Source organism: Typopeltis vanoorti, chromosome 10 (assembly GCF_054136105.1).
Source record: "Typopeltis vanoorti isolate ZY-2024b chromosome 10, IOZ_Tvanoo_1.0, whole genome shotgun sequence".
Taxonomy (NCBI): Eukaryota; Metazoa; Arthropoda; class Arachnida; order Uropygi; family Thelyphonidae; genus Typopeltis; species Typopeltis vanoorti.
This window is the reverse complement of record NC_143558.1, coordinates 12,568,316-12,584,258: the sequence shown is the minus strand read 5'-3', so window position 1 is coordinate 12,584,258 and position 15,943 is coordinate 12,568,316. Positions and strand designations below refer to the sequence as shown.

Genomic DNA, 15,943 nt, shown 5'->3' with positions numbered 1-15,943 from the left:
GATAATCCCAAATTGTGTAAAATTCAAGCACCATTTTGTTTCACAAAAAGCTCTCCGTATCCATAACCAAGCCAGCTACGCTTTGCTTCGGGAACAAATCGCCGCCACACGGTTTCTCTTATCGGACATTAACAAAGCTATTCGTACTTTTGAAGAAGAGCTTTCGTGCACTTTAAATCACCAGCTTTGGTCAATTTTACATGACGTCTCGTGTACCGCAGCAGACAAAGAATTTGAAAAAATACTAGGTCGACAGATCAAAAAATTCGAAAAATTAAAAAAGAACTGTACTGTCAATCACAAATCTTCCTACCAACACCATAATCAACCTTTCTTCAGTCATCCTGAAGCCTGAAGCACTCAACGTGCTTTCACGTGGCCACAACTTCACCATTGCTCCCAGAAAAATACCTAGTGAGGATATTATGATCCAGATCAAAAGCGGAATCCACCACCTTCTGAATCAAATCGCCAACAGTGTAAGACCGGATGTAGCTTGTGTCCTCTCCAAAGCAAGACCACCAAAAACCAACATGCAGAAAATGAGGAATTATAAAGAAATAGTTATCACCAAAGCGGATAAGGGAAATGCAACTGTAGTACTTAACCAAAAGCAGTACACTGGTAAGCTGAATGCTCTTCTATTAGATTGGGCTACTTACCTCCCTATTGAATACAATCCCACCAACTCACAAATCAGAAAACTTCACAGGCTCCTAAAGAAAGTCACTTCTTTAGAAGTTACGCCTGTAGAAGTTACTATCAAATTAAAACCATATAACTCTATATCCTCCCCTCCCCCGTATTTATGGATTCCCAAGAATACATAAAGAAAATGTGCCATTATATCCCATAGTGGATAGCATTGATTCCCCCACATAAAAATTAGCTAAACATTTGGCCAAAGCGCTCACACACTATACTGGCAACACACCATCACACATAAAAAAACTCAGCCCACTTCAAAGCCAGCATAGAAAACCTTACACTCCAACATACTGACATAATGGTCAGCTTTGATGTCTTCTCCTTATTCACAAATGTCCCACTCAAGGAAACTTTAGAGCTAATCCAAGCTAAATTTCCTCCCGATATCTTAGCCCTCTTTCAGTTCACAATGAACTCAGGCCATTTCGTTTGGCAGGGAAAATTCTACAAACAAATAGAAAGGATAGAAAGGGACAGCCATGGGTTTACCACTCTCCTCACCCTTGGCCAATTTCTTTATGGAGACCTTTGAAGAAAAAGCCATAGCCTCTGACCCACAGAAACCAACCATATGGCTTCACTACATTGATGATGTGTTCGCTATTTGGCCACATGGCTCTGATACACTCCTCTCCTTCTTAACACACTTAAACAACCAACACCCCAGAATCAAGTTCACCCTGGAGAAAGAGGAAAACAACAGCCTCCCTTTCCTAGACACACTAGTCACCCACCAGCCTGATGGAACCTTGGTTTTCTCAGTTTATAGAAAACCCACCCATACAGGTAGTTACATTCACCAACAATCCCAATACCACCCCTCACAACAATTTAGAGTGGTGAAAACACTATACAACACGGCTAAACTAATCTGTTCTAACGACAAGGCCCTAAACACTGAACTGAATCACATCCTCAACACTTTCTCAGCCAATGGCTACTCCCCCCCCAAAAAAAAAATCCAAAAAATATTGAAACCAACAAACCACAACTCCCCCCCCTTCACAACAAAGATTACTCTAAATCCATCACCATTCCCTACATCCGAGACACCTCGAAAAATTTCCAAAATCTTAAAAAAACATGACTTGACCTCCTGTTACAGACCATACAGAAAATTGGCATCCCTTATCTGCTCCACTAAAGACCAACCACTTCCCCTAGACCTATCTGGTGTACACCAGGTCCTTTGCAGGTGTAAACTGTCGTACTTTGGCCAAACAGGCAGGACAGATCAGAATTTCGCAACACAAGGACTACATCCATTTTCACAAGTACTGCCACTCTGGTCTTGCAGACCATGCTCTGGATACATGCACAGAATATGCTGGAAGAAAGCTACAGTAATACACCATAGCAAATACAAATTCGAAAGACTGTTTATGGAATCAGCCTGAGCCCTAAGAAAATCTCCAAACCTCAACAAATTTGGATGTACGAGATTGCTCCAAATTTGAGAGGTTTACATCAGCAGACCTTCAGCCCAATGGCCAAGAATATTTACTTAGCCCATTAGGGGGCACCATCAGGACTTTTAGGAGAACAATAGCTTCATCACTTCAGTCTCAGTTACTGTGTTGTAGTGCCTACGTGCATGTGCCTTTTTTGTAAATTCCTTTTGAAGATGGCAACGTGATGTTGCCGAAATATCAGAAAAAAATTATTAAAGTGTAATTTAATTTATATTCTTATCTACGTTGTCAATTCCTTAAGTGATTTAGTAATGCATAACCAACTTCCTGTCTACAAGAAGTGCAGATGTGGCAGCCCTGTAAGAGGATTTGAATAAACTAGACCCACAGGCAAATGAATGGGGGGTATCGGTTCAATGCAGCAAAATGTAAAGTCTTGAAGTTTGGGATCCATCGATGGGAGGATGCATATTCGATTGGAGGAGGTAGGGGAGATGAGATCAGGGAATGATGATTGATAGAAAACTGAAATTCAGGGAGCATATTACAAAGATGGTGAGGGTAACTCAGAGGATTGCTGCAATACTGAGAAAGATGCTGACCTGCAGAGATAAAATAATTATCATTCCGATGTATAATACCCTGATCAGACCACACTTAAACTATTGGTCTCAGATTTGGTCCCCAGGATTTGAAGGGGATAAATTGACTGTGGAAAAGGTACAGAGGCAGATTACAAAGATGGTTTCAGGTCTGTACAAAATGAGTTATGAGGATCGACTGAGGGACTGCATAGTTTGGTGGATAGAAGAAGAAGAGGTGATATAATTGAGATTTTATACTGTCGAGAGGCAGTTATAGGCTAGACATTGGAGAGTTCTTTCACTTGGTGGGACGGCAGGAAGGAGCAATGACAAGGGGCTGTCCCTGGAAGTTATAAAAGGAGGCTGTGCACAAGAGGGTGAGGAGTGGTTTCTTTGCATAGAGGGTGGTTGAACCTTGGAATGCATTGCCTGAGAGAGTGGTTGGAGCAGGAACGGTCAATGGGTTCAAGGAGTGGTATGATAAACTTTGTGTTTCCTAAAAACGACCTCCCACGAATTGTCTTTTGACTCCATGGAGACGTGGATAATAATAATAATGATAACAAAGATGGTTTCAGGACTTTACAATATGAGTTATGAGGATCAACTGAGGGAATGTGGACTGCAGAGTTTGGTGGATAGAAGGAGAGGTGATATGATCGAGACTTTTAAACTGTTGAGAGGCAGTTACAGGGTAGACATTGGAGAGTTCTTTCCCTTGGTGGAACGGCGGGAAGGAGCGATGACAAAAAGCCATCCCTGGAAGTTATGAAAGGAGGCTGTGCATAAGAGGGTGAGGAGTGGTGAGGCCTGGATAATAATAATAATAATAATAATAATAATGTGGTCTTCATCCTGATCCAGAGCTCGGGGTTGGACAAAGATTAATCTCCATTGCAGCAGAAGTTAAGTTATTAGGGGACTCATATTCAACAAGAAACTCGGTTTCCTCCCTCACATTCGTCAGTTGCAAGATAAGTGCCATCAAGCAATGAATATCCTTCACACTCTGTCTCCTGCCTCTTGAGGTGCTGTCAGATGTTCTTTTCTTTAAATGTACAGGGCACTGATTAAATCCAAAGTGGATTATGGATTCCAAGTATGCTTCTACTAGAGAGAGAGAGAGAGAGAGAAAGCCTTAAGATGGCTAAACCCTACTCACTATGAAGCCATAAAAACAGGAGCTATAGCATTTTGAACTTTTCATACTAGTTTTGTTTTTATGAAAATTAATCCATTTATTTATAAAAACAAATTTACTATCAAAATATTTGTCATGCCAATGAAGGTCACCAGTTTGTTTTTTCATAAGTTTATCATAGTCTCCTGTTTTGCAGTTCTGACTGTGCAAGATAAAAGCAATCCAAAGAAATTTTATTATTATACCATGAGTAAAAGAAAGAATGAGTATGGAGAAATAACTTTACTGAATACGATGGTACATTGATGTCAGAATATGAGATTGTTCAAATAAGGGGTATTCATTGCCAGGAGCTATCAACCAGATGTATGTAACATGGTGCACAGTACCACTACTATCTTGGATATAGAGCTAGAAGTATATGAAAATGTAGTTTGAGAACTGTTCCATAACCGTGATAAGAATTCAATAGTAAAAGAAGATGGAATCAGATGGGATATCAGCACATAAGCTAAAGGAATCTTCGGCCCAATTAGTTAGACCCTTGAGATGTTTGTATAACTTGTCTCAACTCAGGAGAGATACCAAAAGAATGAAAAAATGTATCATAGTTTCTATTGCACAAGGGTCATGCAAAACTGAGACATCTATCTCCATGTGAGTATCTTTGGAGTGGTGGTGAAGATTTTAGAGAAATTAGTAAAAACTCATATACAGATGTCTGATGAAATTTTTCATTATATGGAAGGTGGAAATAGAACCTGGGGCATCCATGGAAGTTAAATTTGGACATGGTTCAGAAAGGGATAAGAGCTAGATTTTTCTCCCAGAACATTGAGTGAGTGGAACAGTTTGCCCAGTGAAGTTGTGAGTGCATCAAATATGAATGGTTGAAGAGAAGGTATGATAACTGGTGCAAGTGATTTATAGTCTCCCTCAATGAGTCTTTGACTCCTGGAGGTCTCAGATAATAATAATTAATAATAATAAGTGCAAGAAAAACTGACCAAGACCAAGAACGCACCAACAGTTCCAATTGACATAGGAGCACTACGAACAATGCTGAGAGCATTTATAAAACATCTGGAAAAGTTGAGCCCCTTCCCCAGATATAACATCATCTGAAATCCATACAACAGCACTTTTAGGGACATCTCACATTTTATGACGATATCTAATTGATTCCTAGACCTTTGGATAAAGCCTGAATTGCACTCCAAAGATTTCATTATTCTGTTTAACGTTTCTTTTTCCTCTTTGATTGTGAACTCTGTTAATTTAATATAATAATAATAATCTCAGTTCTTCCACAAACCTTGTGCCTACTTAACCCCCTCCTTTTTAAAAACACATAATCACATTCACCAGTTCCTCCAAATGATGATTTATAGTGAATTCTCTTATCACAATATGAGATATTTAATAATATTTATCATGCACATTCTGTATGTCGTCTCCAAATGCATGGCATGCAAAATTAAGCCCTAATTTCTTGTTAGGTTTTTGTGATCATTGAACTCTGTGTGAGCAAATAACTGTTTGCATATGAGCACTATTTTACTGAGATCCATCTTTTCTTAGGGCTTAATGAAAACAAAACATGGATTTTGGTAAAATACTATTCAAAAATTTCAAAATATGTGTTGGGGTAAAGGACATATTGTGTATGAAGAATTATAAATCCTACTTCCTCATCTCTTGTTAATCAATTTATTATTTCTATCATGATGACATAAATCAATTTTTATTCTAAATAAAGAATATCTTCAGTTTTCATAAGTTTTAATATTTTAGGTTAATCATGTGGATGGTGATGTGAAGTCAAAGGAGATTGTGCCTGCTACTGAGCCCCCGTAAGTTTAGTCATTCAGAATTTACTATAAATTTGTAACATATAACCTTTAATTTTTTCTAGAGTACAAATAAGATCAATTATATTTTGGCTAATTTATCACTGGTGTTAACTAGTTGTGGCTGCCAATATTCTTTAAATATTAATGTAGTTCATTCTGTATGTTGTCTCCAAATGTATGCCATGCAAAATCCAGCCCTGATTTCTTGTTAGGTTTTTGTGATTATTAGACTCTGTGGTTGAGAAATATATGTTGTAGCTTGTCAAAGATTGAAAAATCTTTAACAAGCTACAACTATATACATGCAGTAAAATAGCTAAGAAGTAATCATAACCTTTCTTCAATTATGGAAACATGAGAAACTTTGTTGCATATATATTATGATGAGTTCTATACTTGAGAATACTTGTGACATTAAAATTAAGAAATATAAACATGTTAGCACAAGAATATTTTAATATTTGCCAAATATTTCAGTCTTAAATTAACAGACTATCCTCAGTGGCTTGATAGGAATAGTTTGTACAAGGTGGGATACAAACAATTGATCATTCAAAAGTAGAACAAGCTGCGTAATGTTACATTGCTAAGCACTAAAGAGAGGTAAATTTCATCAGAGTGATGAATAAATTATAGGTATTAATTCACAGTTTCATATAATAATCTTAATTTATAAACTCAATTAAAGATAACATTAGACTAATGTAGGAATTAGGTCTCAATTAAAAAAAAAAAAATTAGTGTGTTATCCAGATTAAACTTTTCCATATTTTTGACAAGGATAAGCAATCATTTTGATTCAAGTTAGGACATTGAAGTAAGGCCTCGGCACTCTCTTTGAATAGATGTTCAAATTTATAGTGACCAAAGAAAAAAATAAATTCTTGTTCTAACATGTTTATATTTCTTAATATTATGATGAAGGATGAAAGAGTGAAGATATTATTATTACCCCAAGACCTCATGTAGTCAAAGATTCATCTGGGAGGTCCTTTTATCACACACACACATCTCATCATACTAAGCCTTAAACACACTCAAACTCCTTGCAGACACCACACTCTCAGGCAAGGCATTCCAATCATTCACAACTCTGCATGAAAAAAATCTGCCTCTCACTTCCCTACTCACACCCTCTTTATACAGTTTCCAGGGATGACCTCTGGTTCTCCCCTGATCTCCCACTATTCTCTGTAGAACTTCTCCACCATTGATCTTATAACAACCCCTTACCAACTTGTAGGTCTCTATCGTATCTCCTCTCTTCCTCCTCTCCACCAGACTCTGCAAATTACATCTTCTCAATCTTTCCTCATACTCAACATTCCAGAGGTCAGAAACTACCTTAGTCAGTCGCCTCTGGAGCCACTCCAACATCTCTTCATCGTCCTTCTGAAAACCAGGTGACCAAATCTGGGCACAATAGTCCATGTGTGGCCAAATCAAAGCCTTATACATTGGAAAAGAATCTCCCTACTTCTACTAGTCAGTGTCCTCCGCATCATTCCCAGAAGCCTTTGTGCTGTCTTCACAATTTTGGCGATGTGTCCCCTAAATTTTAGATCCTTATCCACTATCACCCACAGATCTCTTATTTTTTCTACCTCTAACAATATATTCTCACCAAGCATAAATTTTGCATCCCATCTTTGTTTTCCAAATTTTAAAACCTTACATTTTGCAACATTGAACTCACATTTCCATGCCCAATCACTCAATTTATTCAAGTCTTCTTGTAAGGCCACAACATCTTCACTACTCTTTATGGTTCATCCCAACTTTGCATCATCTGCAAACAACTGAATATCTCCATCCAAATCTTCGCCAATATCATTAATATACAAGTTAAATAGTAATGGCCCTAAAACAGAACCCTGAGGCACTCCACTAGTGACTTTCCTTTTCCTGGATATCGCACCCCCATACACAACTTGTTGATACCTATCTGATAGCCAGTCTCCAATCCAATGCACTAATCTAATATCCAACCCCATCTGCTCTAGTTTGACTGTCAACTTATCATGAGGTACTCTATCAAAAGCTTTTGCGAAATCCAAGTATATTACTGTGTATCCTTCTCCTCTGCTCAAGGAAGCAGTCACTCTATTGTAATAAGTAAGTAGACAAATCCATGCTGTCCATCAAAGATTATACCATTGTTGTCTACCCAACTCTGGATCCTAGTTCTCACAAGCTTCTCCAACAACTTAACCACAACACCTGACACAGATAGGCCTATAGTTTGATGCCTGAGTTCGATCACCTCCTTTATGAAGTGGCACAATCTTGCCCTCCTTCCACTCCTTAGGAACTTGACCAAGTGCAAGACTCATATTAAAAAATATGTCAAGGCAAGTGTCAACTCTTTGGCACTTTCCTTCAGAATACGCGGTGATATATTATCAAGTCCCACAGCCTTATTTACATATAGTTTACTCAACTCCCCAAACACCTCTTGCTCACTTACAGTTAGTCTCTCCTCCCCATCATCAACTGCTCTCAATCTCTCCATGAAGTCACATTCACAAGATTGAAAGATCTATATGAACTGCTCATTAAGTATCTCCACCACACATTCTGCAACAGCTGTCTTTATACCATTTCCTCCAATCAATGTCATCCTTCCATAACCATTCTTTCTTTTGCTGGCTACATATCGAAAGAACTCCCTAGGATTCTTTTTGGCTTCATTAGCTAACTGCTGTTCATACCTCAATTTAGCTACTCTCACCAAGCAAGTTACTCTCCTTGACTGGTCTTTGTAGATCTCATGAAATTGGTTATTTCCACTTCTCTTATGCTGCCTCCACAATGCCCTTTTTCTCTGTATCGCATGCTTGATCTCTTTATTCATCCATCTCACACCTACCTTATTTAACCTTCTCACCATTGGAATACATTTAGACATTGCATCTGCTAGATAGTTTTTGAAAATCCCCCAAGCTGCATTGATCTCTTTTCCAGCTAACTCCTCATTCCATGCTACACCCACAAGCTGTCTCCTGAGCTCTTCATAATCACCTCCCTTGTAGTTCCACATATACCCTTTTATCACAGGGGTCCTTGCACTGCTGGCAACCACCCAGGTAATCACCTCATGGTCACTCTCACCAATTGGTGGATGATTTGATACCTGATTTATAATTACATCCTCTGATGAGATGACCAAATCCAAGACCCTTTATCCTCGTGTGCCCTCTGTTACATACTGTCTGAGGGAGTTATCCCTCAAATACTCAAGAAACTCATTTTCTTTACTTCCAGTTGCTATCTCATCATTTCAGTCTATATTGTCATAATTAAAATCACCCATAATGATCACCCTTTTCTTATTTGCTTGGCTAATTTGACTATACATTTCACTATCACCACATAGAGATATTTAAATTAGTGATAGGATTTTATGAAATTAATCCAGATGGAATTATAAAAAGAGTAGAAGGCGAGAGGAGAAAAACCAGAGGCCATCCCTGGAAGTTATGTAAGAGTGTGATGAAAAGGAGTGTGAGGAGGTAGATTTTTTATGTGGAGAATTGTCAGTGAATGGAACACATTACCAAAATGTGTTATAAATGCAAGGAGTTTTAAAGATTTTAAGATTTGGTATGATAAATATGTTCTGAGTTGAATGAGCCTCCCACGATGCATCTGCCGACTCCATGGAGAGTGCAATAATAATAATAATAAATTTATATGAAATAAGAAAAAATTAGTCAACACACTAAATTAGCTGTTTACATAACAGTGTTCAATCCAATTTTGACTTATGGATCTGAGAACTGGGTTAGAAATAAAATACTTGATCAAAGACTGGAAACACAGATATGAGAGTTTTGATGGAGTGAAGTGATGGCATCAATGGCAGTATCACATTAAAAATGAGGATATTAGGAAAGAACTTGCCATTGTTAGCATTCAGGAATGTGTTAGTAGAGCCAATTTCATGTGGTATGATCACTTAAATAGAATGAGAGGAAAGATTAGCAAAATAAGTGTTCTTTGCCAGGTTAGCAGGAAAATGGCACAGAGGAAGACCAAGATGCAAGATGTAGATAGATTGATGCATTAAAAAGTATCTTAAAAAAATCTGATAATGTTGGAGTCTTGACAGAGATTAATTTGTAGGAAAATTGTTGTTCGGAAGTTAGTAATGGCATAACTTTTTCATGTAGTACTGACATAATTATCCTGTACATCTCCTGTGGGTACATATCAGGAATTTGATGATGACAATGATGGTGATGTTTTGATTAGTTTTTGGGGCCATTTTGAAGACTGTCTAAAATTAACAATATATCTACAATTATATTACTAAATACAATAAATCCACTAAAAACTACATTAATATACCAACAGTATACCAATTAATCTAGGAGAACTGAATAAATCAGGAAAAAATCATCAATCTTATAGGAGCTTCAGTAACACATCCATACTCAAAGAAACTCCCACTTTATTTTTTTAATCAGTTTATCTGTGTTATTAAATTGATTTTCATATTTTTGTAACTGTATAGTTTAAAAAAGGATTTAAGAGAATTACTGTGTTATAGGCCTGAACCGAAGCCAGGGCCACAAGCTATGCCTCAAGTGCCCATGATGATGGTAACTGAGCCTGCAAAACCTGCAGAGCCTCCTCCACCAGTTGCAGCATTAGACTTCAGTGAATACTCTCAGAAGTTTGTGGTTTGTTTCAATTTCATATTATCTCTACTAATATTGTATCCTTCTCCTTTAACATTTATAAAAATTGATAAAAATCATTTAACAAATTGTCAAACATGGAAGTTTAGAGAATATTATTGTATTTTAGTTAAGTAGAACAGAAGGTGAAATTATTATCATTAGCATTATTATTGCTAATGTCTCAGAGCCTCTATAGCACAGCTGGTAATGACAATGCTTTTGCTTGGCAAAACCTGGGGGAACAGGGGGATTCAAATCCCATCTAGGATATGAGGAATCTTTATAAGGATTTTTTCATCTGAAGGTGAGTTAGCCAGTCTCGTGCAGAGGTGTAAAGGTTTTTCATCACACAAAACAGGCAAACCAGCCAAAAGAGCATATGCAATTTACATACTACCCTGCCTCATAGACTTAATTGCTTTAGCCATAATCCTAAAATAACAACAACAGTCTTGCTCATCTTCTAGAGATGATTCACCATGTTCTTTCCCACCAGCTATGAAATGAAATATCTCTGCTAGATTTCATCTTTCTCTTATATATTAGGCTTAATGGCATATTATGCCATATACCTTAGCATTGTAAAAACTTAGTTAATTATGCTATAATAGGGTATTTATGACAGGCCTGCTGCATTTGTGGTCAATTGCCTTTAGATTATCTCCATCACATCCCCATGGAATCCAGTCTACCAGATCTGCATGTAGTCTAGATGCAGCCTTATTAAAATCTTATAAAGGGGAATAATAACCTTTCTCTCCCTGCTTTGTGTGTTCTTCAACAACCATGTAATCTGATGAGCTGTCTAGATACCTTTGCAATATAACCTAGAAACTTCAGCTCACGCACACACAGCCCCTGTAATCCCTGGCTTCATGAATTTCCTGCTGTTTAGTTCTGATCCCTATCTGACAGCCAATCTGCAATCCAGCTCACCAGTCTATTATCCAATCTTATCCATTTCAGTTTATTTAACAGCTGGTCATGGCAGTCTATTAAAAGGTTTTGCAAAATCTAGGTATACCACTCTATAGACATTTTTGCTGTCTAATGCACTTGTCACTTTATTATAGCACATAATCAAGTTTGAAAAACATTACTTCATTTTAACAAGACCATGCCAACAGTCACAGAGAATACTGTAGCTATCAACCCATTTCTATATCATAGTTGTCACTAATCTCTTCAATACCTTCAGATTGGCTTACTCTATAGTCACAGCCTTATCACCACCTTTATGTAGTGGAACTAGTTTACCTTCTTTCCACTCCCTTGCAATTTGTGCTGTTGAAAAACTCATTTTTATTTATTTTTACATGTTCTTGAAAACCCTGCTCTAGAGATCAAGCGTGGAACTTTTTCAAACTACTTCAGGCCTTCAATAAGCAGGATGGTGGTCTCGCACCAGACAGTGAAATTTATCTCCCACCTAAAATTCATCTCTTGCCTCCACTTACTGTGTTATTTATTGTACTTATATGCTATATATAAATACTGTAATATAGCAAATAACATGCTTGTTAGAATATTTTAGAGAATATACAAAAGAATTGACTGCATGTTTGACCTGGTTGCCTAAATTAGGCAACCAGGTCAAAGGAGTGAAAAGAGGGAAAAATAGTGACACCTCGCAAATGATACTGACAGCTGTTTCCAGTTATAAAGTGGTTTGTAAATATGCTATTATAGAGTATTGGCAAAATTAGTTTAGAAATAGAATGCAAATTGGATTGGCAGATATCAGAGTCTTTAATGGTCAGTATAGTTTTGGACTGGGTGAGGCTTGCTTTAGCAACATACTTGCCTTTGACGACAAAATGATGAACTTACTGGATAAAGGAGATAATAATTATAATAATCATAATCAATTTCCATTATTATTGTTATTACTGTATGTGATAATTGTTGAGTATTATTTATTTATTCGTATGGTGTTCCCCCATTCCTCCACCGTCCCTTAGGACTGGTTGAGCCCTCCTAGTGAGGGATTAAGTATGTATTTTATGACTGTAGATCTGTGTGTGTGTGTGTGTGTGTGTCCACAGGCCGGTTTTGCTTGTTCTGAGGGACGAAAAAGCTGAGTTTCCAGGTGAAAAAATCCTTTACCTCCGTATGAGACCAGCTAACTCACCTTTAGTCGAAAGAGACCAGATAAAGTTTCCTCGCATCATGGGCGGGAATTGAACCCAGGTTTTTCTAACCAAAGGGCTTCGTCTATACTGACTGAGCTATGCCTGCGCTATTGTTGTGTATGTCTTACTATGGCAAGCTTCTGAAAAGGCCCAACCATTGTCCTAAAGTACATCAGCTATAGTAAAGTGTTCCTGTAGTCTCTATGAGCACACCGTAATATTAGTATGGTGCTATTTTTGGACTTTATAGCTCTTTCCACTTATTCTAGTGGAGGTGGAAAAGTAGCGATAACTATGGTCTTCTAGCACAAAGGCTTAGCTTTCAGTAACTACAATCCATAATTTTAATTTACCTTGGCAGTCTGACATCTGTTTTACATCCAAATATGTCCTTGAAGGACATATTGCTGGCGCTATAAATTATATAAATTTTTGCAAAAATAAAATTCTGTGTTAACTAATAATTGGATTCTTATTTTTGCAGAGCTTTTTGGCCAGAAACTTTTACACCATGAAATATGTTGCTCTAGTAATGGCTTTCTGCATTAACTTCATGCTTCTCTTCTTCAAGGTAAGTTCACTGATTTTTAATTAAATTACATTGTTAAACATAAACTTTAAAAAAAAATAATGAATCTATTCCATACTCTCTCTCTCTCTCTCTCTCTCTCTCTCACACGTTTTTATTAACACTGAAATTAACATTTAGAAGACGAGATTAGGCTGAGGGGGTGGGATGTAACTAGATAAGGAATTGAAGTTGAGAAACAAACATGTTTTGTAAAAGGAGTAAAGACAGCAAGCAAATTACATAACATGTCATTTGTTTTAATAAATTAAAGACTTAATTCTGTATGTTAGTCAAGTAAATAATAGTTTAATATCTGACGTTTCACTGACTAATATCTCTCAGCATTTTCAAAGGATACACTGGTAAGCAATAGAAAGTAACAAAAACTAGGAAAGTAACTGACAATTCTAAAAATTATATAAAGTTATCACTGTGCGTGATAACAATATGACACGTGATACAATACACATGTCGCAAGTACAACGTTTTATTTGTTGAGATATTTATTGTAATTTTCATGAAAGTTCATTTCTTTTTGGTTAAATGATCTGATTAGAGTTTTCCATATATCTGGTAGGATTAGGCCTTGATTCTTATTTAAGTTCCTGTTGAACGGGCGACTGTAGCAGCTTCTGTGAATGTTCTGGAATGGTAGTTCTCTTCTATCTAGGGCATATAACTCATATCCCATTCAATATTATGGTTGGTAGAGGCAAAGTGGGAAGAAAGGCCTGATATATCTTGTCTGTTATTCCTTACATAGCCTATGTGTTCCTTCTTTCTTGTTTCAAAACTTCTAGATGTCTGTCCCATGTAATTGATATTGATACTGCATGAACAGGGTATGCTATAAACTCTGGTGTATTTGCAGAAAGGATGGCTATCTTTCGGTGATCTTATAAGCTTTTGAATGGTCTCAATAGGTTTGAAGGTTACTCTGATATTATATGGTTTTAGAAGAAGAGCTAATTTGTTGGATATGGTACTAACAAATGGAATTGTTATAGAGCTGATGTATTGGGTTTCATCTCGTTGTCTTTGCAGTATGTCATTAAAGAGAAATCTTGTTGATGATTCTTGTAGGGTAGCCATTTAGGGATAGATCTCTGGATATTTTCATTAATTCTTCTTGTAAGTCACCAGGGCCTGTGGTACACTGTATAACTCTTTTCTCACTGTATAGACTATAGCACCCATATCTGGGCACAGTAGTCTAGATGGGTTTTCAAGGCTTGATACAGAGGAACAATAACCTGTTTGTCTCTTCTTGTTAAAGTATTTTTCAGCAACCAAATGATTTGATGAGCTGATTTAGCCACGTTTGCGATGTGCCCCTAAACCTCAACTCCCTATCCACCAACACTCCCAAATCCCTGGCCTGATCAATCTCCTGGAGTACAGTTCCACCAATGCGATATACTGCTGCTAATATTTTCACCCCAAAATGCATAACCATACACTTTTCCACATTAAATTGACATCCGTTATCCTTAGCCCAGTACTCCAAATCATCCTGCAAAATTTTGACATCCTGTACACTCACTATTGCTCTACCCAACTTTGCATCATCATCAGCAAACAAATGAACACTTCCTCTCAGATCCTTTCCTATATCGTTAATGAACAAATCAAATAGTAGTGGTCCAAGAACAGATCCGTGTGCCACACCACTAGTCACAGGCCGTCTTTTGGACTCTACTCCTGAATAAACCACTCTCTGATATCTCTCCATCAACCACCCTCCTATCCATCCCCCATATGCTGCAGTTTACTGATTAGAATTCCATGTGGTATCCTATCAAAGGCCTTAACAAGGTCCACTAGAATCACTGTAAACCCATTACCCTTATCCAGTTCAGCCGTTGCTGTGTTATAAAACATGAGCAAGTTACTGAGGCATGATCTACCATTCACAAAAGTGAAGGGTAGATCCCCCATACAGTATCCCATTTTCATCTATCCAATCCTGTAATTTCCTCTTGACTATTTTCTCCAATACCTTGACAACGATTCCTGATATGCTGATCGGTCGGTAATTTACAACAGTCTTCGAACCTCCTTTATGCAGTGGAACTATTTTCCCCTCTTTACCCCCCTCAGGACTAACCCAGACCATGAGAATCAAATTAAACAAAATGGTTAAGAGCACTGACAACTCTTTAGCCACTTCAATTACGACATGAGCTGGTATACCAACCAATCCCTTCTGGCCTGCACTTTATACCGTCATGTGCCTGCCAGTCACCTTTCTCCTTAAATTCCCTCCACAGTTGTTTCTCTTTTTGCAGCTCAAGCTTAATGGTGTTATTCATCCATTAACCCCTACTTGATTTATTATTTGGACTTTAGGTATACAGTCAGCAATTGCCTCCTGCAAACACTTCTTAACTGCCTCCCATGCACTATCAACATCCAGCCCTTGCAGTTTTACATGCCATGGCACTGAACCAATCAAACTCCTAAGCTTGTCATACTTACCAGGCCGATAATTTCACATGTGGCCTCTCTTAACTGTAAATTCCACACCTTTAGCCATCTCCCAAGTCAAGACTCTATGATCACTCTCACCAATTGGTGGCAACGTGGTCTTATTCATTACAGCCAAATTCTCAGATGTAATTACTTGGTCAAGCACTCTGTGACCCCTAGTATTTTCCATTACATGCTGTCGCAGATAGTTATCCCTTAATAACCGCATAAAATCCAATTCCTTACTCCCATGTGTCCTCTCCTCCTTCCAATCAATGTTACCATAGTTGAAATCTCCCGTAATAATTACCCTTCTTCCACTCATTTCTTCTATTTGCTTATGCATACTATCTCCACCATCTATTCCATCCTGGTCTATAGCAGCACC

General features: G+C 37.6%; 1 protein-coding gene across 3 annotated transcripts in view; it reads left to right on the top strand.

The window, feature by feature from the left end:
- Positions 1-15,943, top strand: part of RyR (Ryanodine receptor) — a 1,703,288-nt gene that overhangs the window by 1,575,203 nt on the left and 112,142 nt on the right. For all 3 annotated transcript variants that reach the window (XM_090399345.1, XM_090399347.1, XM_090399344.1), the window contains exons 109-111: positions 5,640-5,698; positions 10,251-10,383; positions 13,000-13,086. In XM_090399345.1, the coding sequence (XP_090255471.1) occupies positions 5,640-5,698; positions 10,251-10,383; positions 13,000-13,086 (279 nt within the window). The remainder of the gene's footprint in view (positions 1-5,639; positions 5,699-10,250; positions 10,384-12,999; positions 13,087-15,943) is intronic.